The sequence below is a fragment of the Coenobita brevimanus genome, chromosome 96 (genome assembly GCF_032717465.1).
Source record: "Coenobita brevimanus isolate Jiangsu-jjx chromosome 96, ASM3271746v2, whole genome shotgun sequence".
Lineage (NCBI taxonomy): Eukaryota > Metazoa > Arthropoda > Malacostraca > Decapoda > Coenobitidae > Coenobita > Coenobita brevimanus.
In genome coordinates, this window is record NC_137049.1 from 2,091,505 (window position 1) to 2,119,479 (window position 27,975).

Here is a 27,975-nt window from a genome sequence, read left to right on the forward strand (position 1 = left end):
GCTGCGCCTCTTCCTCAGTTATAAACGCTATTCCTTATTGCACCTTATTACCTTTTTGGGTGTCACTGGTACAAACTAAGTTGTTAGCCATAAAGTACGAAATACATGTTTGAGACTACGATGATGTAGTAGGTAAAATATATCACTAAGGAATAGGTGCCACAAAGCCTCCCATATCACTCAGATTCCGGCCCTTAGGGTGGGTGAAGGTGGTGCTGTGTAGGTGACGGTGGTGGCGAGGTGAGGCCATACTGCTAAATGACCGTACAGTCGATCGGGTACTTGGCCTCCACACCCTCTTTGCTGAATTTTTCCGGCGCTGGACACCCTACAATGAAAAGAAGTATAATGTTAGGCTTTACTGATCCAGCTAAAGTTTGAATAAAAGAAACTGGGAGCACAACAAGGTTTAAACACTTGAATCCGGTGAGGTCTTACCTATTCAATTCTTTCTACCTTTGTGCGAATATATTTAGCAAAAGAAAGTACGTTTTTGCCAGACGAGTTAAATGCAGGAATCTTTCCTTTATTAAGTGTATATATTTAGCCTGAGAGAGCGCCCTAGTGATGAAGGGGTGAACAAAGGCTGTATCTAACCTCTAAGCTTGGAAGAGTTTGCCCTTCGCTGAATATAATCACCTAGAAGTAGCAAGATCACAATATTAGGGCACGCCACTGTAGTGAAGGGGGATACATCACGACAATCATCATCATCTAGTCTCTGTCTCCCACTAGGTAGGATCGAGACACAGAAAAGGGGTTTCACCATTAGTAACTGTTCAGAGAACTATCAGTAAATGAGCCATGCATCCACTCACTCATTAACCAGACTACCAAAATTCTCCACCGATTTAAAAAATAAAATGCAGAGCCTCCAAACGAGACGCATCTGTCTAATAATATATAGTTCATACTGGATTGGGACAAAAAATAACTACAGAAACTAGGATTAGAATTTACAGTGAAATAGATTTTGTTGTGAGAATGCGTAAAACAGTGCAAAAATAATAAGAAGAAAAAGCATTAGGGAAGTGTAACAAACGAATAACTTCATTCTTGCCCAGCCTCCAACTCCTCCAATATGTTGGCCAAATCCGATGAAAACTAAGCTGACCCTGCTATGTGGCCTTGACCTACTATTCTCAGAACTTATTCTCTTTATCCATGGTTGGCGTTCAATCCGTTCTCCAAGACTGCTTTAAATCTAATCAAAACTGTATCAGTTATAAAGCCGAACATTTGACCATGCATTTTAACCTAGTCTTTGAATGATTGTGCTTAAAATCGAAATCGATCATCCCTGATTCACTCTCACCCCTTCAACTACGTTTCGTCTAAATTAAAAAGAACGCAATTTTTAATGTGACATTTGACTTTTCATTTAATGTTCTCAAAAATGAACTCCTTGGCTGTCTTTTAACATAAAAAAAGAAAAAGGGGGGTAAAATCAGGTCAACACTATTTCAGTCATCCTGTTCACACACAGACACATACAGATCGAACTCTGAAATTGCGCTGTGACCTTGAATTTTCTTAAAAATCGACTCCCTTCGTCCTTGCATTACCCATTATTCTTCCAGTAAGGTGGAATCAAAGCTCTGCAAGCTGACATTCCCATGCGACCTTGACGTTTGATCTTCCCCTGTGACCTTGATTTTGTACTGACTGTTCTCATAATTAAATCCCTTCATCCTTGCTTTACTTTGAACACTTCCATAAAGTTCTTTCTAAAAAAAAAAAAAATCATTAAGCTGACACTGTCATAATATCGTAACCTTTGACCTACAGTTCTCACAAACAATGGCTCAACCTCTTAGCACACCTACAGCCATTCTAGCAGATTTGGTTCTAATCAGATGAAACTGGTTCCATTTATTCTGTTCACAGAGACACTCAGGTTTAAACATTGACCTTGCCTCTTGACCCTGACCACTTACTGATGGTGCTCAAAGCCAAATCCCTTCGTTCTTGTCATACCCTCAACCTTTCCTCCAGGTTTGGTCTAAACTGGATCAAGTCGTTCAAGTTCAGCATGGCGTATGACCTCTGCCCTTTAACTTATTGTTCTCAAAACTAATAGTCAACACTGCAAAACAATCTCAACATTCCCACCAGCTTTGTTAAATTCGGTAAAAAAAAAAAAAAACTATTCTGTTTACACATAAACAGACAGAATGACAGACAGGCAGACATACGCCGAGCTAAATATTAAACCTGTCACAGTGCGAGTGCACAGGTATAAATAAGACTACTAAAGATTTCATAATAAACAAATTGTGTGCCATAAAATAATCCCTGTAGTAGCAGCTCGGGTATGAGAACAGATCTTGTACATTGATTGCACACCAAGTAATTGCAGTAAGCCTCTTCTTCCCAAGGAGGTCTCCCTTAAGCTAATGAAGATCGTCTGGCAATGACTTTCGTAAAATAAAACGACGTCTTCTGGCTGCAAAGTTTAGTGCATGCAACAATAGTGTGTGACGTTCATCACTGGCCAGGCCTACTGGACAACTGTTCACATGCTCTTATTTCTACCGTCTAACACACACACACACACACACACACACACACACACACACGCAGAAAGATACTTACTCTTGTGACAGGTGTTGCCGTAGTACCCAGTGTTGGCGCAGAGGCACTGATAACCGGGATGCCTAGAGGTTTGAGAACACATGCCACCGTGCTCACAGGGCGATGGCTGACACGGGTCCCCTCGTCGCTCCTGTAGTGCCGCAGCAGCGAGTACAATGAATGTGCTAGTTATTCAGCAGAGAGAGGTAGGAAATGTTAGGAGAGAAGACAGGAGGGTCAGTTAAGCGGAGAAAGGAGAAGTAGGGAATGTTAGGCAGACGGAACACAGGAAGATATTATTTGTAGATATTTTTTATAGTACATGAGTAGGGTAGGGCTTTGCTATGAGGGAATTTGTAGACAGTAGCGGACGAAGCAAAATGAGGAGAATTTCATATTGCACTATCGTGTATGCACTAAATGCACTGTTACCTGCAGATAGTTCTAAATTGGGATAAGCCAAGTGGTTTCTTGCAGCCCAGGAAACCATAATTTTACTACACTGTGTGATAAACATATGCAAATGGACGCCTGGTGTTTGAATGCGCTAAACACTCCAACAGAATATGGCCCATTTGTGTCTACATCCTGGGCGATGCAAACTCTTCAGGGTTACACCGCTCTCACATGGGGAAAGGTTAGAGGTTAGAGCGGATTTCACCGGTAGAGTGGGACAATCAGCGGATGCATATCAGGAAAACCGTGGAGGGAATGGCAGAGGAATGAGAAGGGAAGAGGGTGAAACAGTGTTAGAAATGAGGCAAAGTGTGCTGCAGTATTGTGTTAATACTGCTATTAGAAAAAGGGATTAGTAGTGGACATCCAACAGAACTGGGGAGGAGAGTAATCAGACAGATTACCGGCTATTAAAACAGGGAGCAATTATATGATAAAGAAATGTAAATCCTTCCCATATGAACAGTCTGTTACTCAGCATACTCGCCGAATGATGGTGATGGAATGTACCAGGCCAAAATTGAAAAAGTGTGGAAACTGAAAATCAGGAAGCTAACAATGCAAATGTCAGTGAAAAAACAGAACAAATGGTTACAGGAAAAAAAACTGAAAGAAGAGTTCGCAGGAGGAAAACTTTATCATGGACTGAGGGTATACAAGACTTTGTGAAAACAGAAAAACATCACTACAATAACTGTACGAAAGAAGGAACAAAAATGCAAAAGAAAAATACAAAGAAGCAAATGGAGATGTGAAACATGCAATAAAACTGGAAAAATAGTGGCAACACGAGTTATATATGAATTATACCCAGAATGGATGATGGAGGAAGATATATAAAACTGCTAGAGCCGTAAAGCACAATGTGACCAGGGGTACATCCGTGCGTATAAGGATACACGTGGAAACAACGCTCAGTCATAGCACGAAAATAGGACAATATGCTGGGAGTATATCAAAGGCCTATTGAATACAGAGAACAAGCCTGAAAAAAGAGGAGGCTTTGAAGAAAGCAGTAGGGTCTATAATACAGACTGAAAGCGATGAAGTACGGCAGACATTAAGTAAAATGAAGGCAGGGAAAGCACCTAGATCATCAAAAACAACGACAGAAATAAGGAGGGCAATGGGAAGAGAATTTTTCAGTTGGACTTCAGATCTTGTGAGAAAAGTCTGCGATGAAGAGCATATATCCTAAGACTGGTGAAGTCAAATTCACCAATTTTAAATAATGGGCAGAATGTATTGGATCGTAGGAATTTCGTAGGAATAATAGTAACGGAACAACTGTTGAAAGTACTGGAGAGGATTTTGGATGTGAGACCCACAGAGATACTGTAGGTAAAACAGGCAAGATGCAGCTTGGCCTTACATAGAGCAGAGGTACAGTGGACGCCACGTTCATCTTGAGACAGATACATGAAAAGGTACTGGAAAGGGACTAAAAGTTACACTGTTGACTTTTGGAACTGAGAAGACGTATGATAGGACCAAGAGATATTGTATACTGGTGTTTAAGGAAGAGAGGAGTCCCTGAAAAACTGGTTCAGTTAGTGAAGGATATGTATACGGCATCCAGGTGCAAAGTAAGTACTATGTTTGGAGAATCAAAGGAGTTTTATATTAAAGCTGGTCTTCATTAAGACTCAGCTTTGAGACTACTTTTATATGCATGGTTATAAGGGTACAAAAAGTAATGCCTGAGGGACTACGGAAAATGTTTTACGCAGATGACCTGGTGATAACTGCAGAAACAGAAGGGAATGTATAACCTGACAGGAGGAATAGTTAGTCTTGAGAGAGGTGGAGTGGAGGTAGATAACTGCAAATAATACTGAAGTGGATGGAACAGTGAGGACATAGGGACTGGTAATACGGCGGGTGAAAAGGGCTATCGGATAAAGGAACGAGTATTGGTGTATGGGAAAAGCAATATTAAATGGAAAGTGGTCAGAGGCTGAAGCGGGAAGGAATGGTAAATCAGCATGCGTCCAATGGAAAGAAATATGACCAGTAGCATGTGACCAGTGCTACTGCATGGAGCAAAAACGTGTGAACTAAGAAAAACGTCTGGGTGAATGCTAGATAGAACAGAAAGAATGACTAGTAGATAGATCAAGGAAATTTCGCTTGGAGAACAGCTAAGAAATATGAGTATTCAAAACAGCTCAGGAGTTGTTGTTTCACTGAGAAAGCAAGAGAACTTAGAATGATATGGTCTGGGCATGTGGTGAGGAAGAAGAACAGTTAGGGTGCAAGGTGAGGAGAGAACAAGTGAAGCAAAGAAGGTCGGAGGGGAAACAACAGATGAAAGGGAGAGATGGAAAAAACAAGTAGACAGGCGGAAGCTGAGACTGGGGGAGAAAGGTGAACTCAATAAAAGTAGAAGGATCACACTGGCTGACTCCGACCCGTGATAAAGCAAAGCTAAAGGCAAGGTCGTTGGCAGTTATTAATCACATACTGCCACTCAGTTCGAGCAATTGATTAATCTCCCCTTAAATGACTGAACTGTACTACCTAACCTCCAGCCCCTAGGCTCTTGATGTGCCCATAAAGGATTAGATGACAGCTGGTTAAAAAGACATTTTCTGCTATTGGTCTTCACCCCTGTTGATGGGCGGGGAAGGGGGGGGGGGGCCGCGGGAGTAAAAAAAAATAATATTACGTTAGATGAAAAGTGCATTAATTACCCTTCAAAGGAGAGAAATGAAAAGAGATTGTTAAACGGAAAGTGAAGAATATTCAGGTGGAATACATAAAGTTTGATTGGGTTAGATTAAGTTTTAAGTTTGGTTAAGGTAGGTTTCCGTTTGGGTAGATTAAGCTAGGTCTGGTTAGGGTAGATAAGCTGTTCATATTAAGGATACAACTGTTTCCTCTACTGGTCTCTTCTCCGCCGTTGTGGCTCAAATAAAAGGTACATTGAACTGAATATTATTGGCTGATTAATTGACTAACTGATTATTTTTTTGCTTGTCTTCAAAATCTCGGCTCTTTTTACAAACACGCTGATGGAAGGCATTATGAAGACTTTTGTAAGATGACACAATACTATTTAATTCTTGAGATCTCCTGACGATTTCATTCAGCATAGAAGAGATACATCGTAACAAGGTGTTGTTGTAACGCTAGGCTCATCTGAATGCGAACCCAGTGGATTGTAGACTAAAGAATGTCCTTATTCCGCAGTCCACCACCCTCCTTTCAGGGGATGAAGGACATTAGTGTAACCGGGTAGTAAGAATACTGGGTTACGACAGTGCAACCGCGTGAATACGTCCCTATCCAGCAATAGTAAAGGTTTAAAATAAAAGCACTCTCGATGAAAAGAATAATTGTGGCTTTCACTTCCAAACTTCACACTGTCATTTACAATAGGCCTAGTAAGAGGTAATTTATACTTTTATTTTTTGGGGGGACAGTTAATCCATCATCATCATCATCATCATCATCTACATCACGATCATCAGCATCTTCATTGAAACCCTATTTCCCATAAAGAAATGAGGTAGGAAGGAGCCACAAACAGGAAATGGAAAGAAACATACGTTACTAATGAACCGCGTTGAATGACGCGGAAATTCAGCTGATATGAAAAAAATGCCCTTGCTCTGGTCGCATGTAATGATTTATTTAACTCTGCGTGTCTGTTTCAACAAACGACGTACAACATTCCACCCACGGGGAAGGCTGTCCCTTGCCCTGGACAAAGCTATCCCTTGCCCTGGTCAAGGCTATCCCTTGCCCTGCTCTGCCCATATTGAAATACGAATTGTACATTTTTTCATGGCTGTGCTTGGTTGATTGAGTCTGGGAACTGATAGGAAGGAGGGTAATTTTACCCATTCAGTACGAAGACGTCTGTTTGTTTTATTCTTGCTGCCTTTAGACATTTATATCGATAATTATATCCATGCACGGAATGACCTGTCGCACTGGAAGTCATATACGGCCTTTATTAACCATTTCTGGCGCTAGAGAGGGAAGGCTTTACGCGGTGGAGCCTGTGCACCTGAATACACGAATACCCTTCAATTCCCCCCTTTCCCCCGTTCCGAAAAGAGCGATGGTGTGCTGCAGCGCTAGTTTCCTACGAAAGAGAAGTCTTTCCTAAGCTAAATAAATTCGTCCAGAGGTGCAAAGAATATACTGAAATAGACGTCATGGTAATAGAGAGGTTAACAATAAAGGCCATCATCTCGTCAGATTAAGCTCTTTGGTTACTCATTATCATTCACTTCTAAAAGCAGTTCGTTAAAATCCTTTGCCATAATTACAAGCTAGCGAGCGCAGCGTGCAAAGCAAGCAAGCATAGAGAAACGATATTTACATTCAGCTGAGGAATGGGCGGCCCGACACGACCCGGCCTGGCCTGACACAGCACAGCCTGACCGCGGTGGCTCATAACTTTTCTACTATTGAGATAGAGAAGAGATTCTTTCAGCAGGTAGGTAGACTCATTCATTCATCATTCATCATCTAATCCTACATTGCCCCATGAGAAACGTAGGAGACCGGGGCTAGGCAAGTTGGTTCTGACATTTAAGATGAGAGTGACCAGTCTCACATATCGCTTGAATGGCATTACGTGTGCAATAAACCCCAACCACCCCTTGGATACAAACTTCAACCGGTTCAATCCGATTGGAGCGCCGTAATTACTCACTAAACCACCAGGCGCCAAAATTTGGTTATATGGTTACCCCCCCCCCCCTGTGGCGAGGGGGACACAATCTGGTCGCATTATGGGGTGGTACTACTACTCTGCGGCCAGATTGTGTTAGGAAGAATAATTCTGCCACAGTATTCCCTGCGTGCCGTAAAAGGCGACTAAAAGGGGCGGGGTGAGGGGACTAGGGACTCTCCTCTGTTTTTTTTTTTTTTTTTTTTTTTTTTTTTTTAGTTCCTAGAATGAGACAGGGAATAGAAAGGGATGGGGGATTGAGTTATCCCGGTACCTTGAAGACTGGGTCTATGAATGTGCGTGGATGTTGTACGATTGAGGCTAAAAGAGAGGAGATTGGGAGGATGTTTGTGAGGAGAAAGTTGGATGTGTTACTTTGAGTGGAACAAAGATGTGAGAGTAAGTTTGGAAGAGTGAATGGAAGGATGTCAGGTGTTGATAGAGGAAGGGCGAGAGAAGGTGTGGCCTTGTTAGTGAGCCATGAAGTGCAGCAGTGTGTGACTGAAAGGATGGAGGTGTCATTGAGACTGATGTGGGTGAAAGCGAAATTTGAACATGAGTTGTGCGTATTTGTGAGTGCATATGGGCCTGGTAGCGAAAGGGATGTAGAAGAGAGGGATTCCTTCAGTAATGATGTTGATGAATGACTGCAGAGTTTTGGAGCGAATGTGAATGTGGTAATGATGGGGGATCTGAATGCTAGGGTGGGAAATGTAGTAGTTGAAGGTGTAGTTGGTATGCATGGTGTGCCTGGAGGAAATGAAAATGGGGAACGAATGATAGGGATGTGTGTTGAGCGACAGATGGTGATTAGAAATACCTTGTTTGAGAAGAAAGGATTTATAAGTATAAAGGGGTGAGACAGGAGGGTGGAAGGGTTGTTGATAGAGCACTGATGGACTATGTGGTTGTGTCCAGGAATGCAATAGGAAGATTGTTGGATGTGAAGGTTCTGAGAGGGGAGGGTGGAGGTATGTCTGACCACTACCTGGTGGAGGGAAAGTTTAGAGTAAGTAAGAGATGGGTGAGAGCTAGGAGAGTTAGGTGTGGCAGGGAGGTTTTGAAAGCGAGTGAGTTGGATAAAAGAGGGAAAAGGATAGTGTATCAGGAGAAATTCAAAGATGAGTGGAACGTAGTGAAAGATCAAGAGAACGGCAATGTGGAGGAGGAATGGCAGTTGTTTAAGAGTGCTGTGGTGGGGATGAGGAAGAGTGGGTGTTGGTGTAAGAAAGGGAAGTGAATGGTGGTATGAGGAAGTAAGTATGGCTGTGACTTAGTTGTGACTGCAGAGGAAGGAAGAGGTGTCATATGAGAGGTATAACGACAAGGGGTATAGGGCGAGAAAGGCTGTGCGTGACGCTAAGGTAGCAGCAAATGAGAGGTGGGGTAGTCGATTGACTGATAATTGTCAACAGAATAAGAAAATGTTTTGGAAGGGGGGTGAAAAGGGTGTGAAAAGGAGAGCCTGGGAAGGAAGAGCGAGTAAAAGCAGAGGATGGAAGGATGTTAACTGAGGTGGATGCAAGGAAGAGATGGGCGGAGTATTTTGAAAGACTTAAACGTAGAGGAGGAAAGGGAGACTGAGACTGTGGCAGACGGAAAGGTGCAAGGAATAAATGTGGTGGGAGAGATGGATGGGTATTTGATCACGGTGGAGGAAGTGCAGGAGGCAGTAAAGAAGATGAAAACAGGGAAAGCTGCAGGTATGGATGGGTGTGCTGTGGAATGCCTGAAAGATGGTGGGGCGACTACTGTTGATGGGTTAGTAAGATTTTTAAGGGTGTATTTTGTGAGATGTATGGTGCCAGTAGACTGGGCAAGTGCTTGTGTGGTCCCGTTGTATTGTATTAGGTTTAGGGGAATAAGTCTGTTGAGTGTTGTAGACAAGGTGTATGATAGTGTTAATTAAGAGAGTTAGAGAGGGTACAGAGGGGGTGATTGGGGATGAGCAGTAGGGATTTAGGAGAGGGAGGGGATGCGTGGATCAGGAGTTTACTGTGGGACAGGTGTGGGAAAAGTATTTAGCTAAAAGTAAGGATGTGTTTTGGGAGTTCATGGATTTAGAGAAAACGTATGACAGAATTGATAGGGAGGCTTGGTGAACGGTTTTAAGATTGTATGGACTTGATGGTAGATTGCTAAAAGGAGTGAAAAGTTTTTATGTAAACAACAGAACGTGTGTAAGAGTGGGAAATACTGTGAGTGACTGGTTTCCTGTGAGAATGGGGTTCCGGCAGGGATGTGTGATGTCGCCTTGGTTGTTTAATATCTAAATGGATGGTGTTGTAACGGCGGTGACTGCAAGAGTGTTAGGTGGAGGACTGAGTCTGGTGAATGCTGTTGGAAGAGAGTGGAATCTGAATCAGCTGCTGTTTGCAGATGATACTGCACTGGTTGCTGATTCAGAGGAGAGATTGAGACAGTTGGTAAAGGAGTTTGGAAGGGTGTGTGAAAGGAGGAAATTGAGGGTAAATGAGAATAAGAGTAAAGTGATGAAGTGTACGAGGTTGGTAGATGGCAGGGAGGATGAATATAATTTTGAATGGTGAGTTGCTTGAGGAGGTAGAGTGTTTTAATTAATTAGGGTCACATGTTGCTGTGGATGGAAGAATAGATGCAGAAGTGAAGTTTAGAATGAATGAAGTAGGAAAGGTGCTGGGAGGAATGAAATAAGTGTTTAGATGTCGTTTGCTTAGAATGGATGTAAAGAGAAGACTGTATGAGGGTGTTGTGGTACCAACTGCATTATATGGGGATGAAACATGTAATATGGGTGTAGCAGAGAGGAAAAGTTTGAATGTAATGGAGATCAGGTGTCTAAGGAGTATGTGTGGAGTGATGTGTATGGACTGAGTGAGAAATAATGAAGTGCGAAGGATAACTGGAGCTGTGCGGGAGATGGCTGGTCGAGTTGAGCAGAGAGTGTTACGATGGTCTGGGCATTTGGAGGGAATGGATGATGAGCGATTGGTGAAAAAGATAACTGGATCGGATGCGAGAGGTGGAAAGCTGAGAAGAAAACCAAGAATAGGATGGATGGACAGTGTGAAGAGAGTGTTGGATGCGACAGGCATGTCTGTTCAGCAAGGAAGAGTGGCTGCACGTGATAGAAATGATTAGAGAGAAATTGTGAATGAAAAAACGATGACGCAGCCCTGAGGGGATATTCTCTTGCATTTGGTCTGATCAGCTGATCAGGTCAGGTGCGAGTAAGGGGATGGGTCCATTAAGATGTGGCAGGGGTAAACCAGCTCTGCTGTCGGGCCCTGCTGCGGATGTCACTGATTGCACTGCGCAGTTGACCCTCGTGTGGTGTGGTGTGGAGAGGATCTGTCCATTCTCCCCTTGGGGCTAAGATGCGAATGAATGTGTTTGTGTGGATGAGTAAATTCAGAGTGTGTCGTCCTGTCTCGGCTACCTCCCTTTCTTTGGGGGAAGCAGCCTAAGTATATAGACAGATGTATGGTTACCACCCAGCTTTGTAAATGATTTCCTGGTGTACAGGAAACCATTTGGCTTGTCACTCAGTGTAGAGTCACCCACAGGCAGAAGGAAGTGGAAAGAATGAAGGAAAGAAAGACAGAAGAGGGAGTGTAAAGTCACCCGTAGGCAGAAGGACGAGAAGAGAATGAAGGAAAGAAAGACAGAAGAGGATGGAATTAAAGAAGGATGGAGGAGAGGAAAGGGCAGACACCCGAGAGCAGCACTCCATGGAGTGAGTGGATGGTGAGCGCCCCCCCCCTACCGCATAGGTATGTAGATACATTCAGTAAATCTTGTTTTTAGCTATATATTTACTCATGAGACCAACTAAGCCCCCTGGAATTCCATCTTTCCGAGAGAGTGTACCGAGGGCTTCAGTTGACATGCCCCACTCTGAAATAGATTTAAAGATTTCCTGTTGTAACACTATGTTCCCTTGCATGAATTCTAACAATTAAATATCGGATATTACGCTACTAATTTTACTTGGACGCTTTTTCAATGTTCATGGGACAAATTCAGCAAGGGTAACTGCCCTATATCTGGGTTTTTCATTCGATCAATAGCCAAGCGTTTTCCGACGCAGATCGTTGACACGGCGAGTCGAGAGCTGAGAAATGAACATTGCGCGTGTGATAAATGCTAAGGCGCCTTATTATATGTACATCTAGAGAGAAAACGTGAGAAAGTAAAACTTAGTTCAATTATTCTTCTGATCAGTTCAATTCAGTTGTGAGACGGGAGTAAAGCCTTTGTATCGGTACTCCCTTTTTCTTATTTTTCACTACTTTATTCTGCGGTGCTTTGTGGTCCGGGTTTTCTTCTGATATTGTTCATATACCTTACCAGAAATGTTGAAAGTTTACACCAAGATGAAATTATGATGACAGGGGCATATACAAACGCCCGTTTGCTCCTCACGCGCTCACAAAGCTCACTTTACTGGTATTATACACTGTACGTCCGAGTATGAGGTGGAGGGATGGAAAGAAGAGATGTATTAGAGGGGGGTGTGAGATGGAGGGAGGGCAATCATATGGAAGAGAATAGGGTGACATGAAGGTAATTTGTTTGTGGCCATCTCTTACGGTATTTAGGCATCTACCTACAGACAGACAGATTGATATAAGTCCATAGCAAGAAGTTACAAAGGTAAATACTTAAATAAAGTATGCATTAGAAAGCCTCCTAAAACCACGAAACAACGGTCCTATGTTTTCCCCAATTCACATTCTATGCAACATTCCAGTGAAAGCTATTGCTGTCCCCTCCCTTCCTGCTCCATTAAAATCCCAGCTCTTTATTTTTTAGGCCTGGCTTTGATTGTTTGCCTGAGTCTGGGGCAGAGTGGGAGGGTAGTGAAAGCAAAAACAAACAATCATTGTTAACGCTTTAGAAGCACATATTCAGATATGTATGTGATACTGTATTTTTCGCTTTCCATTCTGCAATAAAATTTAATGTTGTAAAGATTAATCACCTTCAGAGACTAATCATTATACACTGATATACAGGGTGTCCAGAACTTGTATTAAATTAAGATGATCCTTGAGGCTACTGGTACTCATTATCAGAGGTGATTCATGAAGTCGTCCTGAGGCATGAGCTTCTGTGGTGATACGTTAGCCTGGCAACAGCTGGGGAATACAGGACGTTTAATTCTGAAGGAGGGTAATGGGAAAATATATCCATTTCCACTTCTCTCTGCCCACCTTTCTACTCATCATTGTGTTATTCTTGGTTTGTCAGTTCACAGCACATAGTTGACCACTGTTTGCTGCAGATAACTGTGAGGAAAAATATTCTGAAACTTTGGAGACAAAAGAACTTAACCACTTTAGTCTGACTGCGTATTCTTCTGTTATCGTTCCTATCACCAGAGGTTGTTATTCATCTTATGCGAGACTGTTCGAACTCCAGGGTTTGATGCAGCCTTCATCAAGCTACTCATTACTGTAGCATTCTCCTATACTGGATAGAAACTTATGGAAATAGCAAGATTAAAATAGAAAAATACGTCATTGGGCTGATGGGGTTAAACTCTTTCCTAAGTTCTCCCTACCATCATTTTTTTTTTTAATTATGCTTTTTATTATCCACTTTTTTTTTCATCAACCTCTCATTAATTTTATCCAGTTGTCACTATGAATCGTTAACACTTCCACCAGTCACATCTCTCTCGGGCTGGTCTGAAAACAATTGTCTGGAATAAGAGTTATTTCAGTCAATATAGACTTTAAGGTATCATTATTTACCCACTCTGGCTCCTGTTACTCACTCGCGACTAACTGATTTCGTTTGGAATCAGTTGGAACGCAAATAAATTGTTGTCCTCTTGTTCTGGGAGTTAACTGTGACACTCTCTACTGGCTTCTATTATTCACTTTCACATGCATCCAAGTCGCCTGGCGTCAGATCATATAGCATAAGAGTTGTTCCGATTATTAAAGGGGTATTACTGGCAGTGCTGACTCTTGCAGGCTCCATTTACACACTCTTAGCTGAATAAAATCCTCTGGTGTCCACTTGAATCTAATCTCAGAGTTGCATGCCACGAAAGGATTAACGGATATCTGAACCATTCTATATTTCATCAGACCTTCTTGCTTTCCCGCGCTACGTGCAGCAGCCATGTAGTTAGGTGAGTTAGTCATGATCATGCGGCAGAATATTTATTAGAGCTTCCAACACACACAACTAAAAACATTCTGTAACTGGTTTGAGACATAACACATACATGAGACACGTGATTTTGAATGACACTCTGATGCTGACATGATACTGAGAAGAAAGCTATTTGACGCCATCCATACATGCATCCATCATCCAATACAGTACTGCCCGTGAAATAAGGAGCGAAAGGCACTGCTACTTGCTCCAGATATTTAAGGCATCGAACTGATCCTTAGTAATAAAATGAGAACAACAAACTCCATCCAGTTTATGAACATATATCCTCGTGGGCCACATTAACTTAGGGCGACATCGCGGTGAATGACTTGCTGAAGTACAGAAAACCATTCGGCTTGTCATTCGATACAGAATCCCCTTCCATTAAACACACACACACACACACACACACACACACACACACACACACACACACACACACACGACACAAAAAAGGACAACTACCTGTCACAACAACGATAATCAAATAACCCCTTCTAAAAAAAAAAAATAATAACACAGGACTCACCTTTACAACACACAGCTTGAAACCATCCAAGAAGATACATTCTAAATATCACCTTAAGGTATAAAAATGACAACTTCTTGGCTCATAATGTATCCCATATGACACCTACAATGGAATGACACGATAAGAAACCCACTAAAAACGCGAAACTATTTCTTACACAAGGAGGAATAGCACATGAAACAAAATGATAAGTAAAGACACAAGATGGAGAGCCGTAAGACAAAGACCGAAAGCCACTTTACACAAGGAAAGTCAAATGACACCTGAGGGAAAGTCACTTTAAGAAGGAAAGCTCCATGACACAAAAAGGGCGGCCAAATGATCATTAGGGATGGGCTAGAATAATTGATATAATTAGAACAGACATTCTGATATTTACTGCTGACAGAATCATTTGAATCGATTCTGGTATCGATTCCCCAGAGTAAACAAGAGGCGGTGCCAAGGCACAGCTAACCCGTCCCCGGCTGTCATTTTAGCGCTGACTTATAAACACAACAGGATATCTAGTCAAAGATGTCACATATCAAATTTGCATTAAATCGGGAGAAATTTGACGACTTTATGCCCATTTGAAATTTAGGCACGACCCACCTTACATTGATCCCCCTACCGCTAACTGGGGGGTGACCTCCCTGAATGTAATGAGGCATGTTATAGGATGCAGATTTGAAAGATGCACCTTTACGTTTTAGTTTCATGTCGATATGAAGAAACTGAAATAAGTCATGGCAAAAGAACGATATTTTTTCTTGTACATTTTTTGGGCCTACAGCGTGGATCTTGGCCCAGTTTGGCCCAGAATTTAATCAGGTGATCAGAAGGTCATAGCCCATCATCCCTGTAATTTTAGTGGAAGCCGCACTAGTAGTTTTTGCGTAAAGTTGTTAACAGACAGACAGACAGACAGACAGACAGACAGACAAACACACAAACCGAGTGAAAACAATACCCTTCCCCGAGCCCCTCCGGGGCGGGGACGGGTAACAAATAATTGAAGCATTTACTGCAAAGAAGTGAATGTCTGATCAGTATACGAGTATATCAGCTGTGGTGAAAAAAATAAATAAATAAATAAATAAGCCGCGCTAAGGCACAGCAAACCCGTCCCGACAATCATTTAGTGCTGACGGATAAACACAACAGGGTATCTAGTCAATGATGTCATGTATCAAATTTCGAGTAAATCGGATGAAAATTGACGATTTTACGTCCATTTGAGATTTTAGGTTCGACCCCCCTACCGCTGACTGAGGGGTGGCCCCCCCCCCCATGTAATGAGGCATGTTATAGGATGCAGGATTGAAAGATGCACCTTTAGGTTTTGGTTTCTTGTCGATTTGACGAATTTGAAAGGAGTTATGTCAGAAAAAAACAAAACTTATTATTTTTTCATTTTGGGGGCTTACAGCATGGGCATTGGCCCTAAATTTAATCAGGTGATCAGGAGGTCATAGCCTTCATCCATGTAATTTTAGTCATTTTCACAATAGTAGTTTTTGCGTAAAGTTGTTAAAAGACAAACAAACAAACCGAGTGAAAACAATATCCGTCCCCGGGCCCCTACAGTGCGGGGACGGGTAACAAAAGGTATAGAGACAAAACAAGTCGTCGGAGAACGCATGTTTTGATAGCATTAGTCATTATGTACTGTATTTTATTGTGAGAAGCGGAATACAAGATACTTGTCAATGCTGCTTATTCCACACTTCATAAGCATGTAAAATTAATAACTAATGTATGATATTCTTCAGACTTAATATCAGTATTTTGGAAATAAGCAAAGTTCTCATGTCCTTGGTGAAATATATATTCTCAGTATACATAGGATTATAACTTTCCCTTATCATAAATGCCACTATTTCGGTGCAGACACATAGATTATGCCGTTCCCAATAATTACGATTCTGATATCTATGTCTGTCTAGCCCCTGCGCGAGTAAGAGGGCATCTGACTCCGATTCGCTCTCTGACAGCGTTAGTGGTCTATCATGGCCGGTAATGCTGCTAGAGTGCCGGGACTGTGTCGTCATACACCACCACTGAAACGAATTATTTTCCCATCGATTCCAGCAACCATGTGACACATGTTACTGGCAGTGTTTGGCAACTCGCCCTCATTATGTCGACTGTAGTGTTAGCAGAACAGCTATAGGAGAATCTGATTCCAGGCTTGAGACTGATTCTCTAGTTAGCTCATGAGAATGGCACGAATCGATTCTGGGATCGATTCTCGCTCATTCATAATGATCACGACTCAAGAAGAAAAGTCATGTGGCAAAAGGAGAGTCACATGACAAAAGAAGGAATTCTCATGAAATAAAACATAGTCACACGATGCATGAAGGAAAGGCACATGGCACGTGAGTGAAAGTCGCACCACACAAAAATGAAAAACACATGACAAAAACGACAGCCTGATGGCATCTACACTGAGCTGTTTGATATTTTTCTCTGGTGTTATACACGACGGAATGTTGAAATCTGTTTGGAATAATAATATGCTTTCGGTACATACTAAAGTGAAAATTTACAAGTCCATGGTTAGACCAATTTTAATTTACGGGCATGAGTCATGGTACAGTACAATTGCAACAGATCAGAAAGTATTAGGATTTGAGAATAAAATACTGAGAAGGATTCTTGGGGTAAAGTGGCAAGACAGAGTTACAAATGAAAGAGTAAGGGATATTACGAGAGTGGAACCAGTTAATGAATATGTGAGACTGTCTCGCTGGAAGTGGCTGGAGCACATATACAGAAAAGAAGGTTGTTTAATACAGGATGTGCCAAAGTGGATTGCTAGAGGAAGAAGAGGCAGAGGTAGGCCAAGGGAAACGTGGTTGAGGACAATGAAAAAAGAAGCAGGAGAGGAGTGTTGGTGGGACCTGAAGGAGATGGCAAGAGACAAATATTGGTGGAGAGAGTTCATTGAGGCCCTATGCATCCCGTGGGGTGCCACAGGAAATGATTGATTGATTGATTGATTGTTATACACGACGAGCATGGCGAATCCCAGCCCAAACACACACGACACGACAACGTCAGCCATTTTACACACACACACACACACACACACACACACACACACACACACACACACACACACACACACACACACACACACAAACCTTAAGGGCCGCTTGACACTGTTCCCTGGTGGTGTATCTGAAGGTCGTGTCACATCCCAGGCCACAGACACAGCTGTCCTCCACCAGGCGACATCCCTGTACCAGCTGCTCAGGTACGCACCCTCCTGCCACACCTGTAACAGATGCTGTTAATAGTACTCACATCGCGCAACAACACAGTCACTAATTAACCTCATTATGCCTCTAATTACCGCGCCACACCTGCTTCAAAACAAGAGAGTCAATAACAAGGTCTAACTATCCATCTATCTATTTCTTTATCTGTGACACACACACACACACACACACACACACACACACACACACACACACACATGTATGTGATCTGTAGGGCCGAAGAGTACCACTTTCTGCCAGTGGGGAAAAAAAAAAATCTGAGCCCAATGCTGTCCGCACGGGTTTTAAGTGTCAACAGATTTTCGAGTTCACCAGTGTACCACATCATCATCATCATCATCATCAATCCATTTCTCAGTGTATAAGTTGAAGAGGTAGGATCAGGGAGGGCAGGGTGGGATGTACAAAAGCAGAACAATAGTGTCCAACGATATATTTTTACGTAATGTCACCCATTGGTCAGCCTGCGACATCTCGACTGCAACCAACTATCGTAATTCTCTCACACACTGTTCTTCATTTGATTAGAACTCGCTTATATGCATATGAAAGTCGCGCAAGCACACACACACACACACACACACACACACACACACACACACACACACACACACACCTTTGATGGTTGTTATTTCGGTACACCTGTGCGCAGTGCTAGGGAGTTGTGTTTGGTCTTATTGGTCTGTCTGTCTTTCTGTGTACATTAACTGTTAACAATATCAAGAAAAAAACTACTAGATTAACTTCCACTAAGTCTGGCGTAATGACCCACGTCTGTAAGAGGAACAAGTAATTTATTTGGAGGCGAAAAAGGTCATAGGTGGAGTACTGAATGGTTAAAGGACAGGAGAGAGTGAAGGGATTCACTTTTAAAAAATACCATTCAGAACTCTGGCAACTGATCAAGGTAAGAATTTCTAACATTAATTCAAGTTGTTATTCATTTGGGATGAAGCTTCGTTCAATGGTTTAATGTAAACCTAGGAAGAAGTAATTAAATTTTCAGAACTGTATATAAAAGATGAAGATTACACAGTATGATCAAAATAAATATAAACACCCTTGATCCGATTTGAACCAAACTTGGTAGTTGGATCAAGGATCGGGCAGGGATGAGGAGTTTCATTTTGCGAGAAATCAGTCAGAGGCCATGGGTATCTGGGCAATATTGCCTGTGTTGTGTCTGAGTATGCTGCTCATTCATTTTAAAGCATGAGACGAGTCATGCTATACACAGTAGATCAGAAACAGGGAAGATGCTTGAGTTAACCACGGCGACACAATCTTTTTCCAGCATATTTTCATCGCCACTCTCCCAAATACCCATGACCTCTGGTTGTGTGGACAAGCTTTTAAACTCACTGTGTCATCCAGGAGTATTTTCATCCATGTTTGTCTATTTGGTTGTCTGCAAGATATCTCAAAATGTTATCAATTAATTTCAATAAATGACTGTGGATATGAGAGTCAAGGGCAAAGGAAGAGTTTATTAAAGTTTGGTTATGGTCTGAGTGCTTCCTGTTTTATCACCGAAATCCACGCCATCATTTCACATGGAGGTAGGTAAGAGCACCTATTCCCGCCCCCCCCATTTATAACCCGGGACACACCATACCTCTATTATCCGTCTTTCCTTGCCTGAAGCCACAGTATATGAAGCGATGGCTTCTACTAAGAGACCTCCAGAGATTTCTGTCCTTAATCAGTAACGACCACCTCTCATTCTACGACACACCAATACCTTCTTTCCAACCACTTCACAGTCAGTAAACTGACACCTATTCCCAAACACCACATTATAGCCATATTTGCGTGAGGAAAACGTACTTTGTGAATTTTATATTATTATTATTTTCATTATTATTATTATCATCATCATCATCATGATCCGGACCTCCTTTCCCACCCTAGGGCAGGGTGAGGAGTAGCAACGTCCAGACAGCCAAAGTCTATCCTCTCCAATGGGCCAAGCTTCCATCCACTCATCGTTCAAGTCCCCAGAATCCTGGCTCTATCTGATACACCAAAAACATTTACCACGTTCTGTAGGTTCACATAAACGTATAGAGTCACTCCGGACGCTGTCACTTAATGAGAGGATGACAAATCCCTGATCATGCGCTGCTCCTCATCAAGCCAGCTCCATCTCTTGTAAATCCCCTAGCCTTACCGACTTCCAAACCTGTCTTCCTCACACACTCATCAACCTTATCCCTCCACCCTCTCCTTGGCCTACCTCACCTCCTCCCTCCATCAAATTCGCTCAGATATACCTTTGTCACTATTTTATTGTTATCCATTCTCTCCAAATGACCATACTATCTCAATACACTCTCTTCGATTCTGGTGTCAACAGACTTCCTCACTCTACTTCTTTCACGAATCACATTATTTCGTATCCTATCCACTCTCTGTACTCCACATACATTCCTCAGCAGTCCCATCTCCACTGCTCTCACTTTCGACGTCTCATTTTCATGCCACACCATAGTCTTAAATCCATATGTTAAAGTTGGCACTAACACTCCTTCATGTAAGCCTCGTGCAGAAGCAACACAAGCCTCTGTTTCTTATCAAGGCCTTTATTGCACCAGCTACTTTCGTTACTTGTGTCACTCTGCTTTCCATCTCTTTTGCATATTTCCTCTCTTTTCTACCACTGTACCCAGGTATTTGAACATTCTCACCAATTCCAGCCCCCCTACATTCACCGTAAGATCACAGTGGGAGTCACCTTTTCTCTCAATAGCCATCACTTTACTCTTTTACACATTTCCTTTCAAGGCACGACGCTCACAGACATCAGCAAAACTCTGCACTAGTCTGCTAAGTTCTTGTCCGGTATTTGCATGGAGTACTGCATCATCAGCACACAAATCTGAAATATTCTATCCATCACCATTCATTACCAAAGCCATCCCCCTCTCCATTACTCGTGTTGTTACTTCTCTCATCATTCCATCCATATATATATTGAACGACCATGGGACATCACACAACCTTGTCGCACGCCCACACCGATAGTGAACCATTCACTTAGATGCCCATTTACCCTTACACATGCTTCACTGCATCATAAAAACTCTTGACGACATCTAGCAGCTTACCATCTACACCGTGCATGTTCAAAACCTTCCATAATCCTTCTCTGTCTACTTTGTAGTATCCTTTTTTTCAGATCCATGAATGCCATAAACACCTTATAGTTCTTCTCACAAGCCTTCTCCACTATTTGCCTTACTGCAGATACTTCATCCACACATCCTCTGCCACTCCTAAAGCCACCCTTTTCATCACTCACTAGGACTTCTGATATCTCTTTTACTTTCTCGATAATATTTTTCCATACACCTACCCTAACATACTCAATAAACTTACGCCACGATAATTATTGCACTCACTTCGTTCACCTTAATTTTAGTACAGGGGTACAATCATAGCCTTTTTCCAATCTGCTGGCACAGTTTCACTCATCTATGACTTCATACACATCTTCAACAACCACTTCATTCCTTTCTCTCCACAACACTTAATCATCTCAGTATTCACTGCATCAGCCCCACATGCTTTACCATTTTTCAGCCGCTTCACAGCGCTCTTCACCTGTGCGAGTGTCACGTTTCCTATCACTGCATTCCTTTTCGGAACATCCCCCAAACCAACCGTGTTTACAGCCGCTCTGATTTCTCTATTCCCATGCATCAGACTTTCAAAATATTCTTTCCATCTGGTCCTTACTTCATCCCCATGGGTTAATAATCTACCACCTACATCCTTCACATTTCTTTCCTCTGTCATTTTTACATTTCCGCACCTCTTTCCATAATAACTTCCTATTTTCAGAGTAGTTTTCATTCATTTCTCTTCCAGGATCAACATTTACCTCCTTCTTTTTCCTCATCACTAGTCTCTTTACGTTCATGCTTTCAGTACATTCAGTTCTTATTTTAATTGAATCCCTGTCCTGTAACCATTCTAGCCACTTCTTCCTCTTTTCCTCCACTGCTCTCTTAATCTCTTCATACCATCATGCCGTACCTTTCTTCTTTGTTGTTACGCTTGCCACATCACACACCGCTTTAACATTTTTAGTTAAGCAGTCCCTACATTTATTCCACAGGCTGCCCAGATCCATTTCATTCCAATTCACTGATTCTAACTCCTCACCTACTTTGGTCATGTATTCATCTGCCATTTCTTTGATCCTCAACTTCTCGACTTTCAGTCTTTGTCCCTGACTGCTCCTGTATTTCCTGGTCCATCTCACACTTCTCAGCTTGATCTTGCATACCACAGTCACATGTGGGCGATTTATACCCGCAAACAGTAGCCCACATTTGTAATCCAACTTTCAATCTTACCCATACAATCCTTGAGCCAACTGATCCATACGTTCTGATATTCTCTTTCCATCTGTTACTCACAACAATAAACACTCCTTCTTTTGCCTTTTCATTCTCACCTACCCCCGCGCATATACCCCATCCATACTCCCATCTCTCACACTCTGACCTAACCATTTAGTTTGATTTAATCCACATACATCCACTTTCGCACCCTCAAGCACCTGGACAATCTCTCTTTCTTTCACCTCATCTGTACATTCCATGTAGCTATCCGTACCGTGTCTTTTGTTCGGTCCTTAGTCGTCATCTTTTTGTCAGTCCTGGTCCGAGGCTTCTTGTTCGTATTTTTAGTTAGTTGTTTTCCGGAGAGGGGCACTAACCCTCCGCCAACCCACCTGTTGTCACGTAGGGAACAAGTGTTGGTTGGTTATAAGGTTACCATCCAGCACTGTAAATGCTTTCCTGGTTTACAGGAAGACATTTGGCTTGCCACTCAGTGTAGAGTTACCCTAAATACAGAGCAACACTACACAAAGTGGATGGATGATGGGCGCCCCCACCTACTATTTACTCCACTCATTTAATAGGGACACCCAAGCAGGCTCCATGTCACCCCGTCATCTGGTTATATGGCTGCCACTCTGCGTTGTAAATGATTTCCTATGATACAAGAAACCATTAGGCTTGTCACTCAGTATAGAGCCACTTGAAGTGAAAATGAAGAGTAATAAAAGTGTCTGGAAGCAAAGGAAGAAGTAAGAAGGTAGGATAACAGACACAGAGAATGAGAAAGGGGAAGGAAGAAGTAGACGGCGATACATTATGTGAGTGGATGACGGTCTCCACCACCTACCACCTCTTCCTTACCGGTGAACACAGGTAAAGCAAGTTTATGTACAGTATATTGTATGGGTTCCTCTCTTGAATAGGAACATGTTCCTCTGTCAGTTCCTTCGGAAATTAGTAACATAAAACAGAGATGCCGCCAGTGAAAAATTACATGGGCAAAGTGTCGGACCGATGTTGACTCCACTTGAAAAGTATAGGGCGTGATAGTGGCAGACTCTGACAACCAGCTCGGTAAACATTTTGATTCGCGACTGTTAATTCTCAAAGTTGTCAGGGGATCTCATGCATCAGAAAAACAAAAAATCATACGTTTTATTAGCGCCCAAGCATGTCCATCATTGAATTTAATCTCAGCCTAGCTCTGGCGTGACTGTGTGGTGGATATGGGATGAGCATTCCTTGTGACGAAGAGGACGATATTGAACCTCAACCACGACCTTCTCACCAGTAAGGTACGTACTGTAATTCTAGCTAAAGTATCTTAGTGGGGGTGTTTGGGGATGAGGTTACGTCTCATCTGGTTTAGTTGGTTGCGGGTCGATTAATACTTAAAACAGCGAGCTTAATCGCCTGTACTTTGCGTGTGGTCCAGTTGGGTTAGAGGAGGATAGATTATGCTGTGGAAGTCTGGGCGCGAAACCCCAAGTTAGAATAGATGTAGTTCGGTCTGGATAAAAACAAGGTTCTCTCTCTCTCTCTCTCTCTCTCTCAACCGAATCATTTGACTTTACCAGCATTTTCAGTGGAAGTGCTGCTATTTCCTCACCCAAAACACTGCATTCCATAAGTTCCCATGTCGGTGGGAGGTGGAGAGAAAGCAAAAACAGAGAAACGAGGCATTTCCGCAAGAACTGAGGGACAAAATTAAACGAAACGTAAAAAAAAAAAAAAATGTTAGGAACCTTGTTTCATCCACAAAAGTCTTGATTCCCTCCCCTCAAAAAAAAAAAAAAAAAAAAAAAAAAAAAAAACTGTAACATGAATTTAGAACAAAAAATCCATCCATTCATTCATCATCCAATCATTTATTGTCTCACCAGCAGCGCAGGAACCCGTGCTAGGTTATTTAGTCCAATTTTTTAAGGCCAATGACCAGGCACTATGTGAGTTACAAACCCCAACCAATCTTCGAGTTCAAACACTTTGTAGACCACATTTGGTTACAGGGTCTTAAACATACCAGACGGAGCCCAGAAGTATAAAAAAAGGTAAAAATCGAAACTTAATAAAAAAAAAAGCTAATAGGGAAAAGGAGTAAATGATAACAGTAAGATAATTATAATATAAACGAAATAATAGTAAGAAAGGAAAACGGGAATGGATCCGGAACATCAAAGAGAAAAGAAGGAAGAAGAGGATTATATGAAAGAGAAGATATTTGCGGAAGAAATAAGAAAGGCGGCAAGAGAAGACATCCCAAACAACACCATCAAACTTTCTCCATAACTCGCCAGACCAGATGACACCCCACCAAAATGTCAACAACCTCTCACTCTGTTTCTTCCTCTTTCTTCCTCCTCTGTTCCTGTTTTTCCCCTTTTATATCTTCTCTTCGTGTTTTATTCTCCTTTTATCTCCTCGCTTCCTGTTCCCTTTGCGTTTTGTCTTTTACTGTGTGTGTGTTTTTTTTTATCTCCTAGCTTCCTCTTCTTTTTGCTTTTTATCTTTTTTCTTCCTGTTTTCTTCCTTTTATCTCGTTTCCAGTTCTTTTTGTTTTTTATCTTTCTCATCCTTCTCCTCTTGCTCCACCTCCTCCTCTTACTCCACTTTCCTCTCCTCCTCCTTCTCCTCCTCCTCCTTCATCATCATCATCATCATCATCATCATCATCATCATCATCATCATCATCATCATCATCATCACCTTCATCATCACCCTATTTCCAAGCACAACATAGGGTGTCGTATTTTAAACACCTTTGTAAACGCTGTATCACGTCTTCCGTTGGTATTTGTCAAATGTATTTCACCTTAATTTTCTTTGTGTTTTATGCTCGTATACTCCATTTTATCGATGTAGTTTCATTCAGTAGCGTCCAGTCTGAACCAGATTTGATTAATCAATAAATCTGTATAACCGCCATCTTTTGACATACTTTTCAGTTGGTGATGACTGTGTACTCGAGCCACACTGCGAATCCGGTTCATGCCAAATTTGGTGAGTTTATATATCTCTTTGACCACCACCATTTAACAATACATTTTTCAGCTGACACTGACCGTGCGACGCGTCGTATTAGCATTTTCCACAAGCAAGCAGATTATCTAATCCACACTAAATTTCGTGAGGTTATTTATTTCAATGAACATTTTTTGACAAAATAATTTTAGTGTCTGTCGGCAGTGCGGCCACGGTACATCAGCACATCCACATTCAGCACAAGTATCAAGTACCTGTATAAACCAGATCAGATGAGTTTATACATCTCAGTGAACATCTCTTTTCAGAAAACATTTTTCATCTTCCACTGACTGATAATTTACGTCTCACTGGCATTCTCTACAGCTGTCCCCCTTATTTAGTCAAAGCCAATTTTGGTGTGATTCTGTATCTGTGTAGGACTTAAAAAAAAAAAAAAAAGATTTCTAGGCTGCATCGACTATACCTGCGTCACACCGTCATTACCACCAATCATCACAACTGTTAGCTGTAGAGGATTGTACATCTGCGTTGTGCCAGTATTACCACCAACCATGACCACTGTTGGCTGCCGAGGATTGTAAACCTGCGTTTTCCAGCACTGAAATCAACCATCACAACTATCACCTGCCGAAGATCGCAAAACTGCTATGTACCAGCATTACCTTCAACCATCACAACTTTTGGCTCCCAAGGATCGTGGACCAGCGTTGTAACATCATTACCATCAACCATCACAACCGTTAACTGCAAAGAATTGTGGACCTGCATTGCACCACAAATATCGTCAACTATTACAACCTTTAGCTGCCAGGTACCGTGGAGCTGCGTTGTACCGGCATTACCATCAACAAACTATCACAACTGTTTGCTGCCGAGGATCATGTACCTGCACTGTACCATCATTACTATGAATCATCACAACTGTTAGCTGACGAAAATCTGAATCTGCGATGTACCAGCATTACCATCAGCCATTACAACCATCATCTGTCAATCATTGCACTTGTCCCTGCCGAGGATCACGAACCTGCCTTGTATCAGCATTACTATCAGCCCCCTGAACCGTCACCTGCAGAGGATTATGGGCTTGCGTTGTACCAGTATTACCAACACCCATGACAACCGTTAGCTGGCAACGACAATGTACTGCGTCTCATCCATTCATGCACTGACTAACACACTTATACACCCTTACAGTTATACGTTCTCACACCAAAGTTCTCACTAACTCGTATACCGTCACATCACCACATACACATCTACACTCACTCGTCCACCTTTATACCGATTTATGCACTGTCACACTGGCCAATAAAATTTCATACTGACTCAGACACCCATACACTGACCCATCAACCCTATCACAGACTTATTCACATTGGGTTCGACTCATACTCTCTTACACCTAATTAAACACCCTCATCACTGCAGTCCTCAGATGTTACTATGCCACAGTCTTTCAAGACTGCAGATGCAATCTCTGCCACTACTCTACCTGAAACTGCATGTCGCTCCGAAGCCCTCGCAGTATTCTCTACCCTAGGTCTCTTCTGTGATGCTGCTTGAGAAGTACATGCAGCAGTAAAAGGGTCTAATGCTTCCGAAGTACAGTACGTGCAACAGTAGCAGATAATATTTCAGTGTCACTATCTGTGCTTTCAACAGGTTAATCTTCTGCAGAACTGCTAAAGCTGTTTTCATTTTTCTCTGATGACGAAGTGGCACTAGCTTCAAGTGATACTGGGCTAGCCTGTCTCGTTCATTCGACTTTCTTCTCAGACGCTCCTGTAACCTTTGTAGCTATGCTATCATGTGGTAATATCATCATAATAAGTGTGGTTCGTCGATCTTGAGGAAAAGACAGTTTAGAAACTGGAACCTTGCAAGACCTAGCACACGAACATGAATGGTTATTACATCTGTCTGCTGCAATGTCGCAAATCTTCCTTGTTTGCTCCCTGAATTCGGTGACTTTCTGTTTATACTGTTTATTTATTTTCGACTCTGGGTATCTCAGAAGATGAGACATTTTATCGTGATGATATCGCATCAGCTGTGTAATGCGGGTTGATATCACAGTAGGTATTGATGGTCGGGTCCACATTTCTTTAATTTTGACGGCCACGACATCAAACACTTGTGCAACAGTTGGTTCTTTTTTTGAATTACCCTTCAATTTCAGTCTGACCCACTGATAGTCCATAAGCATGTCTTCAATGGTTGGCAACTTGTGCAAGTTCATGTTATGAGGATTACGGAAAATTTGTCATGCTGCAGGTTTTCTTGGATGACGCTCAGCCATCTTTTCACCATGTTCCAACACTCAAACTGAATAAGAAATGCATCAGAACATAGCAGGCTAAAGAAACTAGAAGTATTATATGCATTATATTATATATACACTCAGGTAATCATAAAACATTTGAGAAGCAGGTATCTGAACCTTAACTGCCTAGTCCTCTAATGTATCTGATATGGCTGAACATGTCCCGGCATGCAAAATTAGCAATTTTGGTAGAAGGCAGAAAATGTTGGTTTTAGAAAGCCAAATTATGGATGCAAGATATGTGGGACAAATGACAGCTATCAGAGGGTATTACATGTAATACTTCAATTTTTCATTTTTTCACATCACTCTAGTATACACTCTCTTTGAATTGCACGCATCCTTCACTTACAGTGACCTATGCTCTGGACAGCGCCTGCTGAACCTCGATATCCTTGCTTGGTGCTACATTGATGACGATGATGGCGGTGATGATTATACCAAGTGATTTGTCATGCACAAACCAATAACAGATACGCAAAGTGCAGTAAATGTCAGGTCAGGGGTTTCGAAGCACAGTGACGAGACTTTAGCATAGCTGAATCATTTCAACCATCTTACAGTGATGTCCTATTCATGTTATTTTTGGAACCATCATTCGATTTTGTTCAGCTTAGAAAAAAACATTGTAATTTAAGGGT

General features: G+C 42.0%; 1 protein-coding gene across 1 annotated transcript; it reads right to left on the reverse strand.

Moving 5' to 3' along the window:
* Positions 1-254: 254 nt before the first annotated feature.
* Positions 255-26,125, reverse strand: LOC145413412 (uncharacterized). Its single transcript, XM_080283099.1, has 5 exons — positions 26,036-26,125; positions 25,671-25,770; positions 17,534-17,667; positions 2,596-2,725; positions 255-328 (listed from the first exon to the last, which is right to left on the reverse strand). Exons 1-5 carry the CDS (start codon positions 26,123-26,125, stop codon positions 255-257), a joined length of 528 nt encoding a protein of 175 aa, XP_080139225.1.
* Between the last annotated feature and the right edge of the window lie 1,850 nt (positions 26,126-27,975).

Bases quoted from the DNA above. Each gene is read 5' to 3' on its own strand.
- LOC145413412 (XM_080283099.1), bottom strand. From the start codon at position 26,125: ATGGGTGTTGGTAATACTGGTACAACGCAAGCCCATAATCCTCTGCAG. The intron at 25,771-26,035 runs GTTCGTGATCCT...GGTGCAATGCAG, and splicing joins GTAATGCTGATACAAGGCAG to GTCCACAATTCTTTGCAGTT. The intron at 2,726-17,533 runs GTTTGTGTGTGT...GCGGCACTACAG, and splicing joins AGTGTCAAGCGGCCCTTAAG to GAGCGACGAGGGGACCCGTG.